This window comes from Antedon mediterranea, chromosome 2 (genome assembly GCF_964355755.1).
Source record: "Antedon mediterranea chromosome 2, ecAntMedi1.1, whole genome shotgun sequence".
NCBI classification, from domain to species: Eukaryota; Metazoa; Echinodermata; class Crinoidea; order Comatulida; family Antedonidae; genus Antedon; species Antedon mediterranea.
In genome coordinates, this window is record NC_092671.1 from 21,045,397 (window position 1) to 21,065,322 (window position 19,926).

At 34.6% G+C, this 19,926-nt stretch overlaps 1 protein-coding gene across 5 annotated transcripts in view; it reads left to right on the forward strand.

Moving 5' to 3' along the window:
* LOC140040717 (large ribosomal subunit protein mL45-like) overlaps positions 1 to 19,926 on the forward strand; it is a 124,772-nt gene that overhangs the window by 66,925 nt on the left and 37,921 nt on the right. For all 5 annotated transcript variants that reach the window (XM_072086855.1, XM_072086854.1, XM_072086858.1 and 2 more), the window contains one exon: positions 12,384 to 12,535. In XM_072086855.1, the coding sequence (XP_071942956.1) occupies positions 12,384 to 12,535 (152 nt within the window). The remainder of the gene's footprint in view (positions 1 to 12,383; positions 12,536 to 19,926) is intronic.

Sequence of the window (19,926 nt, forward strand, 5' to 3'; positions counted from 1 at the left end):
GAGGGCATTTTGATGCCCCATATGTAAGGTTACGTGCAGTAACAAAAATTTGTATAATGAACAAACAGACAAACAAACTATCTCACTTATAATATAGATAAACCAAAAGTCATTTTGTATTAACACTTAGTGAAAATTTAAGTCATATCAAGGGCAAACTTTCTATGGATTAAAAATGGCATGTTTCACAAGAAGTTGCGCGCACGCGCATTTAAATTTCAAAATGCGCAAAATTAATTTCTAATCAACTTTCTACACTGATCATGGCAATTTGTAAAATGTAACGCGCGCAAAAAAATTTAAGCGTAAGGTGCGCACGGAGCATACAAATCATGTGTTTTTCTCTTTTATTATAATTTTACAGCCTTTCCTAGTCATTTTAAAAAAGATTGACATCATTTCAAATTTAAATGACGTCATACGACATGTTGATTTAGACCATTTGCGCGCGTTTTAGTTGAAAAAGTTATAAAATATTGTCAAAATAATCCCACTTTTGAGTCTATTATAGCTCTTCAGGATCAAAGGTGACCCCCTAACATCTCGGATGTTATGACGTCATCGTATGGCCACACGAATGTAAAATATAGGATTTTGTCTCTTTCGTTATTGCTCATCACATTCAACAGAGCGCATCTCGCTTATACGTATTCCATTTTCCCCAAGATTTTAATATTGTCTACGTCAATCAACTATCTTTCACATTAAGTTAAATATTTTAAATTTTATGACGTCATGTCTAAAAATGTAAATAACGTGGGTCACTTATTTTCATCTTTACAGTAAATTTCAATCTGTTATAGCTTGTCAGAATAAAAAGTGATAATCATAATTAAAACGTTTTCTGGAAGCTATTGGATTGTAGATACGAATTCAACGAGCGCATCTCTCTTTTAGCTCCCAAAATTCTTCAAATTTGTATTAATGGAATTATTTAGATAATTATCTTCTAAAATTGTTTTCTTTACAGTGTTCTCCCCAGGATTCAGATCAAGCGTCACGCTTCCGCCCACCGCATTCCGACACTAAGTACTTGAGTCACAGCCTCACAATGTTGGGGCGAAGCGATTTTTGGTAATTTACACCCTAGATGGCCGGAAATGGTACTCTCGCATATAACATTTATGTTGAATGACACCACTAGTTTGGCCGGAAATAACACTTATAGCGCGCTAGCAAACAGCAAAACGATCGTTGCCTACTTTTTCCGCCAGTAAACATACGCGATAAGAAACATTTTTTGCGTTCATTACGAACATCGAGGGGGAAGTCATCAATGAAAAAAAATAGGCCTAAGCCTACTCATAAGTAGGACAACTCTAGTTGGCCGGAAACAAAACTTTATAGCGTACCAGCAAACAGTAGAACCATCGTAGCCTACTTTTTCCGCCAGTAAACATACGTGAAAAAACTAGGACAACTCTGTAATTGGTCGGAAAGGACACTTTATAGCCCGCTAGCAAACAGCACGATTGCAGCCTACTTTTTCCGCCGGTAAACATACGCGATAAGAAACATTTTTTGCGTTCATTAGGAACGTCAAGGGGAATTCCCCGATAAATAAAGACAAATCTGTAGTTGGCCGGAAAGGACACTTCATATCGCGCTAGCAAACATCCCAATCGTAGCCTACTTTTTCATAAACATACGCGATAAATGAAAAAAAAAAATATGCCTACTATACTCGCTTCATAGCGCGTTAGCAAACATTAAAAGGGTGTGTAGAAAGCGACGACCTCGAATTGGACGACCCAACGACCCGGGCGACCTCGAATTGAACGACCCATAACACAAAACCGACGACCCCTATAGCCTAGCCTAGCCTAGGCCTAAGTGTGGTATAACATCCCGAAGCCGAACATAGCCAAAGATCTTTAAACTATACCTTATTATATAATACTCGCAAGCAAGCAATTGATTGAAAAAATACAGAAATATCGCCATTTGATACTGATTGTGTCGACACGAACAAACGAAAAGATATGGAACGCCAAGAGTGCATCATTAAAACTGCATTCGACATATTAAAAATAAATTAAAAAGAAATAAATATTATACAATACATGGTTAAACCATGGACGTATAATTACATCTCGTCTTCTTATAACGAACACTATAGGCCTACCAAGCAGCGTAACATGTGCATGGGGGGATATGACCGGTTGGGCCGCCGACAAGTTGAGCCGCCGGTAATTTCTATGAAACGGCCAGTGCGTCTTTTACGAAATTTCGCGTAGTGATAGAGTGGTGTCCTAGTAGGCCCTACATAAGTTCATGGTCTTTAGGTTTATTGTGTCATGAAAATAAATAATAATTACATACTACAATTTTGTTGGTTTGAAACAGCAAAGGAAAGTAGTCATATTTAATAATTTAATTGTTTTTAATCTTTCAAGGTAAAAATGCAGTGCACTCCATAATATTTTCTCGCGTGTATGCCTACACGTAAAATCACGTTGTCTCTCAGGACTAATAGAGTATTGATATTCTTCGAATGAGGTTAAATAATAATTATTTTTTATTTACTATCTTTTATTATCATATTTTATTGAATTTTACAATGTTAATACACAAAATATTTTACAAAAAAACGGTGATTTTATGCAATTATTTTACTTCAACTGCCGCCTGAGGGGGCAACATGTTTACGTCATTTTTGGCTAAAAACGATCATTTTCGGTCATGTTTTAGGCCTTATATTTTGGAATATACAAGTCAGATATTCATAATTATTTCTCTTTAATTATAATATTTAATAATATATACTAAAAACCGTGATATATAAACTTTGGAATATACATCGTTATATCTAATAATTAATATAAATAGAACTTCTATTAAATAGAAACGAGCACCGGCGAAAGTAAGCATTTGGCGTTTCATAGAAAATAGTTTTTCTGGCCGCGCCTCAACTTGTCGGCGGTTCAACTTGGCCTAATCCTGCATGGGGAGGGCCATAAGAAGCTTTACATTTCACACATGCATTGTATACGGTCAAACCATGGAGGTATAAAAATATTTTTACCAAACCATGGAGCTGGTCAATATACCTCCATGGTCAAACCTTACCTGCCGCTGAAAAAGGGGCCTGGTTTGCCATGTTTATGATATTTCGTGTGCTAATCGAGTCGAATGCAGTTTTAATGATGCACTCTTGGCGTTCCATATCTGTTCGTTTGTTCGTGTCGACACATTCAGTATCAAATGGCGATATTTCTGTATTTTTTCAATCAATTGCTTGCTTGCGAGTATTATATAAGGTATGGTTTAAAGATCTTTGGTTATGTTCGGCTTCGGGATGTTATACCATACTTAGGCCTAGGCTAGGCTAGGCTATTATAGGGGTCGTCGGTTTCGTGTTATGGGTCGTCCAATTCTAGGTCGTCCAATTCGAGGTCGCCCGGGTCGTTGGGGTCGTCCAATTCGAGGTCGTCGCTTTCTACACACCCAACATTAAAACGATCGTAGCCTACTTTTTTTACATACGCGATCAAAATTTTTTTTTGCGTTCAATACAAACATCAGGGGGAAGTCCCAATGAAATAAAACTAGGCCTACTAATTAGTAATACACCTAGTTGTCCGGAAATAAGACTTCATAGCGCACTAGCAAATAGGAAAACTATTGTAGCCTTTTTGAATGTATTAGGCCTATACGATCAAAGCAGCTAGCATTGAATTGCAGCTAGAAATTCAATCGTGCCTTTGTCATTTGATGATGTGCGTATCTTACCGACGAAAGAGTAAATCCCACCGATCCATAAAGAGTCGAATAATTCAGTGTGATATTGAAAATATCATTGATATTTATTTTTTAATACACATAACATTTTTACAAGAAAAACAATACAATCCATCATTGTTTTAACTGAAAACTTTATTTACAATATACAAGTTACCACATTTTAGACGATTCAGACAACAGCCAATACTAGAGATCAAAAGAGAGACATGGCAATAACAAAACACGTGTTTACATCTCGTCGATTTTTTACGTATATATTTATAGATTTTAAAAGTGCATGATTTGACAGGCTGAGACGCCGCTTTAGCCACGCGAACAACAATTTGTACATCGGTGCTAGAATGTCGATTAATTCAGTGTGATATTGAAAATATCATTGATATTTATTTTTGAATACACATAACATTTTTACAAGAAAAACAATACAATCAATCATTATTTTAACTGAAAACTTTATTTACAAATACAAGTTACCACATTTTAGACGATTCAGACCACATCCAATACTAGAGATCGAAAGAGAGACATGGCAGTAACAAAACATGTGTTTACATCTCTCGGCGGCGGCCGGTGAAAGCGAGTTTCAGTTGTTAACACTTTGTTACGCAGTCTTTTGTTTCTTTGGCTTGTATCGTCTAGTGGTCGTGTCACATGTCTCGTATGCATTAGGCTCTTTATGCATGCCGCGCCTCAGCTCTAAAGTACCTGCCTGTTGATCTATTTTTAGATTGTTTGTGGTTGATATTTTTAAGCGTCACGGATAAGGTTTTAAGCGTCACGGCCGACCGTAAAGCGTCACGGTAGAGAACCCAAGCATCACGGTCGCTTCAAAGGCCTGGGGAGAACACTGCTTTATATGTCAATTTGATGACGTCATCGTGTGAATAATTGGATTTAAAAGATGGGTCTTGTAATTTCGTCTATGCTGCACTGTATATAACAGTGTATTCTGTAAACACTGTAATGTGCTGTATGCTACAAATTAGGTACAATTCAGCACTGTAAACATACTTAATTTATGTCATAGGATGGCATAATAATTGTTGAAGCTCATATAGTTTAAAGTATGTTGCGTTTGCGCGGATAACCCGAACTCGTCAAGTGACGAGTTTAAATCTACAATATATTTCGGTGTATATGTCGCACCTGTGTATAAGACGCACCCCCTAACTGAGAGTAAAATATCGGTATTTTTTATATCGTCGATGTATAAGACGCACTTTATATTTCATCAAAACAATGTTTTTTTAAATTGTAATCAATATTATTGTAATAATATATTTTGTTAAATCTACAACGGCGTCCTTTACTTAGGTTTTTTCTTACCTAGGCTCGGCCGCGCCCAGCCTCAACAAGTTGTTTCTAACTTGTTATTCATGAGTTTCGCACAGAGTCCATGACCGTGTGTGTAACACGCACGTGTGTGGGCTAGCCTCGCTCGACATCGATCATTTCGAGAGAGCGCACGTTTTCACAGACAATCGTATTCGATTAGTATCTATGTAGCCGAGAAGTGTGTACGCTAGGTCCATGCTATAATCACCTGGAGAATATACTAGTCGAATACCGTACACCATGTGGCCGCCAAGAAGGGTTTGCGCTGGGGGTACGGCGATCGGCGATTGTGCGTATAAAAATAAATACTATTCCAATCGTAAACGTTTACAAATGAAATTTTATCGGAGCGCCTAAAACAGCTCCATAATGAACAAATCGTTTCATCATATTTAGTATAACATGACGCTAACATTTCTTTTTTTTTTTTTTTTTTTATTTCATCATATAATACATTACAAAGGAAAAACATAATCAAATAAAAAATTTTAATTAAAAGCCAGAAACAAAAACAAGAAAGATATCCATCTAACAAATTAAATAAAGGTTCATAAAAATTATTCTAATCTCTAACCATTTCATATTTGATTTATAAATTCTTCTAATTTTATCCATTTTCTATTAAAAATATTGTCCTCAAAATTCTGATGATAAATAAATGTTTCTGTTTCATAAAACCTTTTTAACTCGTTCATAACCATAACCAGATAGTTGGCTTACATTTAACTAAATAAAGGATTTTACAATTAGAATAATTTCATTAATGGCTTTTAAATTAAAAAACTGATGCGCATCTTGGTATCCGAAAATTATGCTCTCTTTATTTTTTATTTTTTTTTTTTTATTTCATTTATTTCAATATCATTATCGCAGCCTTAGCTGAATTACAAAGATATTTACATTTGTTCAATATTAAAATTTGTAAAAAAGTATAAAACCAATGATAAAAAAATATAAAAAAGGAGGAAATTTACACAAGAAATACAATACAGGAACATTCAAAAAGTTTAGCTTAAAATATTAAAATAGAAAAAAAAAACACCTAAAAGCATCAATAAAAATCGCAAAGCTGTACTGGGTGATATATACAGATTATTCATTTAGAAGCGAGATAAGGTATGGAATTGCACTTTTTCTATATCTTTCAACTCTGCATTTGGGTTGTTGATACTTTACACGTCTTAGTTTCATGTTACTTACATTCTTCACTGGAAACCATTTTCCAAAATGAATACTTTTTGAACAATTCAGAGCAAACTTATAGCATAGATTACGCCTTCTATCAGATAAAGTGTCTAAAGAAAGATCATTGAGTGCTTGGTCATAACATATGTAGTCATTACACAATATTATTCTGCAAGCCCTTTTTTGGACAGATTCTATCATATAACTTTGTTTCTTAGTGAGACTAGAATGCCATACTGGGACAGCATATTCAACACTTGGTCTTATGTAACTCTTAAATACATCTACAAGATCAAATTTCGGAAGATTGAACTTTCTTAATCTACATAATATATGCAGACGTCTGCTGGCTTTGGATACAATTTCTTTAACATTACGGTCCCATTTGAGGTTAGCTTGAATCCATAAACCTAGTAACTTAGTTTCATTAACGATTTCAATTGTAGCATTACCAATGAAAAGGGGTTCATGTTCATATTGATTTCTTTGAAAGTTAAAATACATAGTTTTACATTTAGTTGGGTTAAGTTTTAGTTTGTTTTCATTAGACCATACATTCAGTAAAGCAACATCATTCTGAATTGAGGAAATTACATCCTTTTTTACTATCTGTCCTATGCACAAATCATCTACATATTTCCAAGTTTTACATGGCGAGTCTTGCATGGCATCATTAATTAGAGCAAGAAAGATCATAGGCCCAAGGAGCGTACCTTGAGGGACGCCACATGTTAGATTAACACTCATTGATAAGGTGGATTTATAGCGTACTTGTTGGGTTCTGTTTGATAAAAAGCTAATTAACCACGGTACAATTTCAGGTCTACAACCAAGTGTTACTAATTTAGAAACTGCTATTGTGTGGTCAACACAATCGAATGCTTTACTAAAGTCAGTTAAAACTAACTGACCAACAGATTTGGGAATGTTACTACCTTCATAGAACACATTTAGTAGATCAACCAAATTATGGGTTGTAGAAAAGTGTTTACGGCAACCATATTGGTTGTTATCAAGATTTTTCTCGATATCTGTTAAGAGCCATTTTTTAATGAAGCCCTCAGCTACCTTAGCTAGGATACATGTAAGTGAGATTGGTCGAAATTTGTCAACCCTAGTACAACCATTTTCTTTGGGAACCGGAGTAACAATAGCATCCTTCCACATAGTTGGGACATGACCCTCACTGAGGGAGGCATTTAAGATATTAGTCATAGGGATGCTTAGTTCACATGCAAAATCTCTTATTAATCTGTTAGGCACATTATCAGGGCCCGGGGACTTATTTACTTTAACTTTTCTTAATTGATTGTACATTTCCCATTCTTTTACATTAGGGGGTTTATTAGCAGGTAAATACGTAGGGAGCTTACATAAATCAATACTAGGTCTGCTTTGGGAAGTTATAGCAAAATGGTTGTTTACAAAATTACTTATACCATGATAGTCATCCTGCGGAATATCCTCAACACTAATAAGTGGTTGGGGTTTAGTTTTATTAGCTAACATCTGCACGCCTTGGTGCCATTTATGGGGATTAGTGACTTTTAAGTTTAATAAACGTTCATTGTAAAAGTTCATTTTGTCTTTCTTGATCACTTTTTGTACCTTATTCCTATAGAATTTCCATTCCAGCGATTTACCATGATTAGTAAAAGCGTGTTGACGTTTCATTATAAGATCCTTTGCTTGTTGTGAAATCCATGGCTTATCAGTTGGATGTATCTTAATGGATTTAACCGGGAAGAAAGTGTTCATAGCAGAAGTCAATGACAGATAAAATGATTGCGTTTTCTGTTCAGTAGTACTCACGTTAATAACCTCGTTCCAGTCATGGGTAGTTATCCAACGGCCAAATTCTTCAACACTTTTCGCTTTCATTGGTCTGATTACACGCTTTTCGATTTTGTTGCTATTCGTCCTTGTAGTTGCTGACAACAGAACACAATTATGATCGCTAGCACCCATCGGCGACACAATTCGGGGATCGCAATAATACTGCTTCAGATTGGTGGCTATAATATCTAGTATTGCTTACTAAAAATAAATTGCACTCCAGTTTTTTCTGAAATTTTTTCCTGGAGGAGGTTCCATATCCTTTTTGCTATTGGACAATTACAGAACAAATGCTGAATGGTTTCAATTTTACCATCTCCAAATGAGCACATTGAAGTTTCTTTTATATTCATTTTAAATAATTGTTCATTTGTTGCAATTATTCTATTTACAATTTTATATTTGAAAATATATTAAAACAATATTCATTGTACACGTATGTGGAGCTATAGGTAGATTGTTTTCCATTGTTCGTTATTGAATACAAATTTATTTTCTGCCCATTTCTTTTGTGCTTTCCATGATTTAAACATTGAGTTATTTAAAACATCATAAAAAATACGACATCCCTTTCTTTGTTGAAAGAGTACTTTTATATGAAATGGAATATCTGGCAAAACTGTTTTTTTAATTTCACATATCATTAAATTGTTAAATTTTTCCCTAAGAAGCCTTTTTAATCCTATTAATTTTATGTAATTTATCTTAATACCATAGGTATCTTCGACTTCTTTTTTATTCATAAATTGCCCATTGCTGTTAAACAAACAAAATTCCTGCTTTTTCCCAATTTCCATATCTTATACATTCGTTGCCTATTCTTATTACTTCATTATTCCAAATTTGTATTCGTAATAGCTCGTCAACAGACTTTGGATAATAAATAGAAATAAAATTGCTCCATGCATCTATTACCTCTTTCCAGAAGAGAATTTTAACATTATCTCTAATGCTGGACAGATGTTTACAATTCGTTTCAAGTTGCATAGAGTTAGACAAATTTGTTATGTACTTAAATAGCTTAAATATTGGGTTGTCTTCGGATTTATTGTTGAAAATTCTGCGCAACCAAGTTATTTTGAATGACATAAAAAAAAGTTTAAATCTACCATTCTTAATCCACCATGTCAAGTAATCACTTTTCATCTGATGCCGGTTTATTTTATCAGGTTTGTTTTGCCAAATAAAACGAAAAAATAAATTATTAAGACGTACTACGTATTCATTTGATGGGTTCGGTAAGGACATGATCATATGAATGAGTTTAAGTAACAAGAGTGATTTTATAATAGTTATTTTACCAATTACTGTCAAGTTTCTTTTAGACCATTGGTTTATCATACGCTCTATCGTTAGAAACACTCTTTCATTATACAACAGAAATACACAAAATGTTAAATACCGGGATGGTGTCCGGCGGGGGATAGTTTATTACCATTAGTTAAGGTCTAATGTAAAGCACCTAGAGGGGTCAGTGATCCATTAGGCGCTATATAAATACTGCATGTTTATTATTATTTTTTTAAAAACACCTTATTTTGACATTTAACCTATAGCATGATACAATCATTTTTGTGTGGAGCACACTTACATTTTTAATAACAAGTGAATATTGTCTTGCTTAATATCAAAATATCAGTGACTGTTGTGTGAGTATGGTACATACTATGAATACTTTGTATTGGAAGTCCTAAGTAGGTAATTCTATTAATTTTAATGAATAACATCACAGTTAAATCTCTCATCACCAAGATCATTATTAATATTTAGTATTATAATTAGTGATCTAAACTATATCGCTGTTTAACAATTTTAAAAAAACCCGGTAAATGAATGACAAATGCTATACAGTATATTTTAAAACGATAGTTGAACAATAAAAACAAATCAAAGTAACCGTAGTATGACTATATTATAGATATTGTTTATTTACTTGTCCTCCTTTTTGTTGGAATCACAAAAACTTAAAATAATTTATAACTAATACTAATTAAGAAGCTTACCATGTTTGTAATGACATTGCACAGTAAACATCATTCATACTTCTCAGTATATGTGATTTTAATTAAAACTGAAAATTAATAATTTAATTCTAAAGAACTTAGGTTTGTTTTGTTCAGATTTTCCAATGTTTCGCTCCATTCCAATAAGCTGTTTGATGCAACATACTTAGTTATATTGAATCTTTTTAATACAAATAAACAGAAATATGTAAATTAGTTGCATAGTAATCTTTATTCACCTAAACCTATATTTAAGATACTAGTTTCAATTAAAATCAAATGCGCACTGATGTAATATGATGGTTTACTATGCAATGTTGATACATTTATTTGCCTCTTAGATTATTAGTAAATCCAACAAAAAGGAGGATGACAAATAATAATAACAATAATGTTCTTTAGGATTATAATAACATAGTCATACTACTGTAGTAACGGTTTTATTTGATTTGTCTTTAGATTTTTATAATTTTAAACACAAGCAAGAAAGAAAGTGGGTATAGTTTTAAAGTGAAATATTGCAAGAGTTTAAATTTGGTATTATAGCATAATGATTTGGGTGTGGAGACGGCGTGACTTTCCCTCTCCATAAATTAAAAGTAGACAGTACAAACAACAACATTATTGTTAAAGAATTGAGAAGTTTGAAACGATTGTACAAACTAAAAGGTCCATGTTTCCATTTCTTACCTCAGCCCCAACCGTGATGGGACTGAAGTGGTGCAGAAAACCTCTACCCTTAACCGCCCTACCATTGAAATTGGCTCGACTTATGTGTATAATTCAGATTCAAATATCTTTTTAAGGTTTTATACAATTGACTCCAAGCTGGAACTTTGATACGATTTTTACATAAATTAATTTCTGGTCAACTATAGCTCCATATTATCAAAATATCCTTATTCAATCGGAACACGATGGGGGGCTGAGGTTGAGAACTTCCTCCTAATCGCCACCTCTTCCACTGAAAACCATCATCCACAGATTTTAAATTTAATAGACACATACAAATTAATCGTAATTGGTAGGTCTATCAAAGGCTTTCAAATTCAAACCCCTCTATAAAAACTAGTTTACGGGCCTGGAGTAGCCTACAGTATGGCAACACGTTTCAATTTATCATGTGATACCTGAAAAGAAAGGCTCCACTTTTTCATAACTTGTAATTTTTTTTAAAACATATTCATTCCTAGTATTTCTATGATCATTTGCATGATAAGTGGTCATGATTTGTCTTTTGGCACTTGTTCATTAGAGTGATATCAATATGAGTGTATTTTGATATTAAGCAAAGACAACATTCGCTAGTTATTAAAAATGTAAGTGTGCTCTACACAAAAATGATTCTACCAGCTATAGGTTAAATGTCAAAATTAGGTGTTTTTTAACATGTTGTGTATTTCTGTTGTATTAGAGCAAATATAAATATATGTTTTGCGAGTAATTTGAGACTAAAATTATAACTTTCTGACTAGTGGTTGCTGAGATATTGATATAGCTATTTTCTTGACCAATGGTTAAAAATAAAGTTTCATGGTCATTTTTGGCAAAGTTGTCCATTAAAGTGAATAGAAATATGTATCTTCTGAGTATTTTGACACCAAGAATTTCTGAGATATGTAAAGATATTTGTGCCGGCTATTATGTAAAAGGTCAAAATTAGGGGTTTATTGACAGTTTTATAATTTTTATTACATTAGAACAAATATAAACATACATGTTGCGAGTAATTTGAGACCATAATTATCACTTTCTGACCAGTGGTTGATGAGATATTCATATGGCCAATTTCTTCACCAGTGGTCAGAAAAGGGGTTTCTGTCCACTTTTGGCAAAAGTTTCCCATTAGAGTGAATAGAAATATGGGTCTTCTGAGTAGTTTGGCACAAAAAATATTCCAATACACCTAGTAGTTACCAAGTTACCAACTAATTATTCCTTGCAAGGTAAGGTGTACGCCTAATTAGGCAAGTTTATACATAAGGAGGCCTAGCTACACGACCCGGCAGATATTCTACTGGTTGTTGGCTATATAATATAACAGATATAGCCTTTTATATCGGTAAAATATAAGATTTGACATACTCCCGAGAATAATATTTTTCTAGAGGCAATATATATTTCCCACAGTTTGCGCTTCGAGAAATATATATTCCCTCAAGCAAAATATCATTCCCTCGCGAATGTCAAATCTTATATTTCACCACTAAGCAGGCAATATCTATGTAATATTTAAAATTTACAATAATTATTAATAATATTTTTACCCTTAATTTTTAGGGAGCAAAGCAGCGTCTAGAAAGGGTAAAAAATGTTGGAGTGTCCCAAGTACATGTTCGAAAAATAAGACGCCATGAGCCAGAATTTATGCCATCTGAATTTGCTTGGAAAGCACAACAAATCTATATAAAGGCAAATAAAACACTTCAAGAGTAAGATTTTTTGTACTTTATTTTTGTATGTCTATTAATATAACACACACAGTCTGTACAAATGACACTAACCATGTGTGTTGGCCATAGTCCGGTGGCAGGATGGGGGAATCACCCGAAAGGGGACAAATTGCCATCTAACTTTTCTAGACCAAAATTTTCCGTAGATTACAAATATGGAAGGTAATCGATCAGGAAAGGAAGCGTTTTAGAGATATAATGGGTCAAAGTTCAAAATTGACCAATTACAGTACAACAATGTATATGTATAACAAATTTATTGAAGAACAATTTTGTCTTTTATTACATTTTTATGATTATAGGTGTCTATTCAATCACCTTATGAAAAAAAAAATGTTGTGATTAAGGGTCAAATGTCAATATTGACCAATCATAGAACGTACCTATAAAACCAAATAAAAACTAATAATATTTAACAAAAAAATGGATGTTTTCTCATCCTGTTAATCATACCCAATGTAAAAGAGCGAATACATCATTTCATCGATTGACATAAGGTCAATTTCGTCAGTTGACATAAGGTCAAAGGTCAACATTTTAATAAAGTTGTCCAAACTATGATATTGATAGTTTTACAAGTAATTATTTGATCAGTAAAGTTATGTTATTTCGTTATAGTTTTGATCAATATAATTATAATTCTGTAATTAATCAAATCAGACATAAAATGTTATATTGACCTTGAATAAAATAAATAGTTAAAGCACAACTTATAAAACTTTTAAAAATTAATTTTGCAGAATTTGCTCAGAACATGGTTGTAGGTCTGCAATATTCATCTGATTTAAATAAACTATCTGATTTGATCTGCTTCTTTACGTTGGCAATATACAGTATAATTTTGGTTTTTATTTGTCTAGGTTACTCGGATAACTGAGAATACTTTGTACTAGCCAGTCTGTGCACCTTAACTGGTAAACAAAATACAATTATGTGGTTTTTGTCTAGATTTGGTAGCTTTGTAAAGTTTACGGATTAGTTTCCATTGGTTTTCACAGGCGCCTTGAGCACTCTGGTGGATAAACGTACCTACAAATCTTACTATAATTGGTTATCACTTTTTTTATCTCCATTGCAATCAGAACTAGCCGGTGCTCCAGAAAGATATATTCTTCCATTGCTATCAATAAAATGATTCTAAAAGAGATGATTATCTCTAACTTTTGTTGTAGAGCGCACATGTTTTACAACTTCCAGACACTATTCTGTGAAGATTTTGGTCATTTGGTTTGTTCTGCAATAAAGTAATGATTATCTCTATACGTGACCACAGGATTGATTTCTAATTTCTTTTTTGAAAAAAGGAAGAAACATAATCATTTACAGTGAACACAATCATTCCAAGCATTGCTTTTTTATATTAGTTGACATTGACTTGGTTCTATTAGTCTCCGACCCTTGCCATTGCCAATAGTGATCTTCCGATTCATTTTATCCTAATAGTCTACTGTTTTCCAATGTAATGTTTTATTATGAATAAGCCTAAATTGAAATGAAAATATTTTACGTTCGTTAGATAGACGCATAAAGAAGAGAATCAGATGAGTTTATTCTCTCCTGATGTCATACTGCTAACTTTTTAACAGTATATATGCAAACTTGGACCTTATTACAAAATTGGACCTTATTACAAAATTAGTACTACACTATGCACAGGAAAGATATCTGTGGCTAGCAACCATATCGAGACTCATATAAAAGTTGTGGTCTGTATGTGTAGTGAGTTGTGGATTCCAGTTTTTATTAGCCAATAAAAGTTGGTTTATTATACTTTGCATGGGCAAGTATAATAAAAGCGCACTGATAAAAGTTATTAAAGTAAAAACAAATTGTATCAAAAATAAAATTTGGAACTACTGTATTTACGGTGGCCATTGATTTTGTTATACACTATCCCTTCACTTAGAAATATATGTAGACTAAAAAAGGAAAGCAATACTGGATATGGAACTTTATACTTTACTTTTGACTGTTGAGACTTTGCTAAAATAAAAGACGCTAAAGAAAACTTGTGCTGTGTGAATTAGATGATGCGCACAAACACTAACCAAATTATAAAATGCCAAACTATATTATTTTGGTTTTTTTTAGTGGTGTATTAATTATTTGATACATACAGATAAATAAAAAAGTTTAACATAAATCGATTAAAAAAATACATTGCTGAGGAAACATGAATTGTTAAGTTGTTTTCATGTTCAACAATATATTAAACCATTTGGAATTGTTTTGTTTGTATGTGTTCATTTTTCTTCATTTACATTTTATTTTTTTTTCAACGGTTTTGATATATTACAATTTTTTGTGTTGGAGATTCGTTAGCTATTTGCTACTTCTGTAATTAAATTATAATTATATAAATCTATAGCAGTAACCCGTGCTCTGCACGGTCTTGTCTACCTTAAAAATAATTTGCATTGGATGATTAAGTATAAAAACGCAGTACTGGATATGGGTTATGAAAGTAACAGCGTGCATGAGAGGTGCACGTTGAAGTATGTCAATCAGTCGGCAGATTAAAACATTTTAATGATCAAATAAGTTATAGAATAAAACAAGCACGAATGTGCGATACTCGGGGTACAGCAAAAGAAGCTGTAATGACGTTATAAGACGGTAAGTAACGTCACATACACATCAATAACCTTGCTACCAAATACGGCTAGATTCTGAAAAGTTATGTCACATAACCGGAAATGGCATAATTACAGTAAATTATGATATCTCAAAGTGATTTTCTTTTCAAAGATACTAAACACGTTATTACAAAAATCTCCAAGTAATTTCCTTTAAAAAAAAAAGAAAAAAAGAAATTTCCTTTTTAAATGATACGAAACACGGCTTATTTTCCAGGGTTGGATGAGGATTTTGTAGGGTACGGGGTTCATTATTTTTATTTTGTAAACCTAGTCATATATCTGGGGTTACCCTACATTTGTTTATTCAAGGAAGCTAAAACAAGTTGCATCATGATCAGAATAGTATACTGGATGGAGGAAATGACCAATGTTAGTTTCCATGTTGTGGTACACGTGATCCAGTATTCTACCTTCTATGTGCGTTGATTCGTTGATTATTTGCGTGAAGCCAAGATTTGTCAAACTTTCAAATAATTTGTTTCCTGTAGGATCGGTGTTTATATCGCCGCAGATCACAGTTTTCTTGTTGTTTGATATACAACGTAAAAGTGCCTCTGTAAATTCTGTGATCGGACTATTTTGGAGACCTATAAACACAGATGAGTTCAAAATTTGACAAGCCGATTTTAAGTATTTATGGTTCTTCTTAGCCTCTGAATGAAGAGGTGATACAGTGTAGTTTGACTTCACGTATATTGCTACTCCTTTACCACGACCTTCACTGCATGTGAACAGTTTGTATCTTGGACATTCTTCAATAACCATGTTTCTGTTAGGCAGATGCAGTCTGCATTCATAAGTTTGAAATCAGAACTAATATCAGCTAGATGTTTACGCAATGATCGAATATTCAGCTGCACTAGTTTAGTTTTGGTTGATTTGACGTCAGTTCATTCTTGGTATCGAGTGTTGATAGCTGAATTTTTTATCAACTGGGCTGTTAGCAGTGCACCTGGATTCACGTTTATCATTTTCTCAACATCAAAACATGTTAGGAACAACTGATCTTGTGTCTGAATACAACCGAAGAGCACATAAGCTTGTGATGGGTGAAAAATCTTCTCCATGTGACCGACTATTATAGTCTGTCCTTAAAATTTATGCACGGTACAGCACCAAGCAAGTGGGATCTGAATGAGTTTCACGCTAGTAGTGTTTTCTTTCTCTTTGCTTCCGATTGAGTACTCATATGATATTGGTTTGATTACGGTCAATCCATCAGTTCTTTTAGTAGATTTTCTCAACATATCACCAACTTCCTCATCATCAAACTTAATCATTACTTCAGTAACAACTGCCTGGTTATTACTGTCTGGTTTAGTGTTCACAATACTGACACCCATTGCACCATTCACTAAACGATCCTGTATTTGGATGTTATATGTGAGCATTATGCGTGCGCCTTCCTTCAGTTTGAGTGTACTTTGAAATTGTGTATTATTCACGCAACCATCTCTAATGATCTTAGGCTTGTAGGTTTTCTGTGTAGGGTGTACATTTACCGCATGTATCGTATATATTCAGTACCTTCTAGATCGCTCAGTCTCTCATCATTGAAATGGTTGACTTCTGCGTTAGTTCCAAACAAATGTATCCCATCTATAGGGATATCTTTAGTAACTCTCTTTTTCAGAAGATCGATATCAAGCTGTTCTTTCAGGCCATATCGGATACGTCCTAGAACTTCTGCGTATTCGCGATGTTCGCCTTGACGATGGTTATAACGTAACTCTATCATAGTAAAGAGATCCCATAAGGAACGGAGTGTGTAAGAAAGAGCAAAATTCTCGTTTGATGGCTCATCGAAAATATATCTTGCTGATACGGGTCGGAGCTGAAGTAGATCACCGAACAGGACAATAGAAATTCCAGCAAAGTCTCGCTGATTTCCCAATATCTCTTGAAGTCGTAGATTCAACTGATACAACTGGTCTGCTTTTACCATTGACATTTCATCTATCACGACTAACTTCAATCCTTGTAACAACGATCTCATTGCATCTCGCTTTTTATCACTCAAACTGATAAATTTGTTTCCAAAGGGCAGATTGAACACTGTATGCATAGTCGGACCTTTGATGTTTACTGGCTGCAGTTCCTGTTGGAGCAGCAAGGATCACAAGTGGTTGATTGGGATTTCTGTCATCGTCTGTTCTCAGTGTGGCTTCTGCCCACTGTGCTATTACACGTATCAACTCTGATTTTCCCAAACCTGCACCTCCATGAACTACCAAAAGTGGTGGATCTTTTACCCTGGTTCCGAGTTTAGTAGATTTTCGTATATCTCTCAAGTATTTCAGTACCCAATTGAAAGCTTGTCGTTGATCCTCATCAAGTTTTGTCACCGACACATTTGTTCTTTATCAGATATGTCAATTCGCCTGAATATCAATCCAAGATCACTGGTTACTTCGTCATTTGTATCGACGATACCCTCTGGTTCAGTTGCTAGGTTCTGAACGTTAACATTTGTACCAATCTCACGCTGTTCATCATTCTCCTGTTCCAGTGATGGATCCAGCATATCACCAATATGGTTAGCACGATGACCATTATCCTGCGATTCGATGAAGTTTCGACCCGCTTCTACATTGTTACGATGAGGGAATAGCATATTTTTTACTATGTTGATCTCGTTTAGTTTGCTCTCATACAAGTCTAAGCACTTTTGGAAGTCATCGCTTATGCAATCACTTTCTTTCAGCCACGGCCAGTAAAGTAAGAGCTCCGAGTAGGCAAACTGATGTGGTTCTTTTATCTGATTGCATTTATGTTGACGTAATATAGCTGGTCGTTGACGTAGTTTCATATACAATGTATCAGTGAGTTTGATCAATGCTGGTAGGAATTCGGTGGGTTTCACATCCGCAGTAACAATAGGTTTATCACTCACACCATGTACTCGGTCTGTAAAGACTTTTCCTTTCGTTTGACTGAATGGACAAGTATACATGGTGCTGAACTGAGCAAGGGTCATAATACGTATGGGACCAGGTCGTTTCTCGAATTTCTCATGTATTGAGAGGTTTCGCTGAACGTATTTACCTTTTTTGCCAGGTATAGTAATGAAATTACTATTTGCTCTGTTAGATTTTTTCATTGTACAATTATTCTCGTCATCGTCATCGTCAGGCTCAGACCAGGGAGTTGTTATTAGATGGAGTAACATCATAGTATGTTCTTTTGATCAGTCTACTTTTCCGACAGGAAGTAGAATAGATAAGACTTAGGGTATGTTCAGACTCACGGAGTTACGGTGGAGTTATCTACGCAAGGCGTACGGTAATCCGTGGCGTTAAAGTCAAGGTGTTCAGACACAACGATTAGCATTCCAAACGTCTTGCGTTTAAAGCGGAAGTTCCGTCATACCGAAACGGCCGATGGGATACATACACACAATAACAACAACAGAGCTGAGAGTGACACGCGCGAAAGTTTACAACACTAGCTAGGCCTAGCAATATAATACAATGTTACCTTCAAATGTAATGGTTTTTTTTGCCGATTTTTTTGCAAATCCTTACAGAAGATAGTAATTTCGAACATAATTATTACACGGACAATGACTTTGCCATTATTTGTATGATTTTAATTAATTTTGTGAAATCATGTCGCCGACGCCAACTTCGTCAGGAAGAATTTTGCAGTTTAGATGCAATTTCTTTAAAAACAGCCATCTTGTTGCCGGCGCTAGCTTTCCAATTCCTAATTTCTATCTTGTCTTTAAATTCAGGGCTGCTCCATAATGAAATCAAATCAGCCACTTCTTTACTTTTCCATGTAACACGTTTCATTTTAATTCGAATGTTGCTGTTGATCTAGGCTAGCTCGAGGAATAGCTATATTGTTTTGCTATTTAAAAAAACCTCGCGAATAGACTGCTGCTAATTGCGGTCGTGTCTTTTCATTGGCTGACGTTGACCGGAGGTTGAAATCACTGATGCATCAATGGATTAGCCTTATGAAATCTACCCTCTCCCGCTGGAGTTATTAACGCCACTGGCGCGGAGTAACAGCTCCCTAACGCTAATCCGCGGCATGGTTCAGACACAAAAATATGTACGCCGCGTACATAACTCCACCGTAACTCCGTGAGTCTGAACATACCCTTAATCCCCGATAAACAGTTCCTCATCAAATAAACAATTTTCCCTGACGTAATCAATGACACGCGCATGCGCAGAAAAGTCAAAGTTGCTTTGCTTCGCTTGAATAACTCTGGCCTACGTCAGACATCGTCATGGTGTTTCAGAAAGCCAGATGATACAATCGCGACACAATGACAACTTCTAACTATACCGATGTAGACTTTTCCGATTTAGATTTCGATGATAATTGATAGCGATTTAGAAGATGTTGATCTAAATGAAAATGTGCCAATGTATTGCCCATGTGGAGAAAGTTCTGACGATCAAATGATCGCTTGTGAAGGAAAAGCATGTTCTAATGAATGGTTCCATTTTGAATGTGTGAAGCTCACATCTTCTGAAGTTCCAGCTGGCAAATGGGTTTGTGAGCAATGCAGTCAACAACACGACGTTAATAATATTGGGCATAGGCCTGGCTCAAGTAGGCCTAGTGTTAAGCGACCTAGGCCTAGTAGTAGTACTACTACTCAAGAAACAGGTTAGTAACTGGTGTAGCCTATTCAATATTTGATATTACTGCAGCCTACCGTTCCTAGAATCTCTAGCAAAGAAAGGAGGCCTTTTACGTTGCCTTTTTTTTACA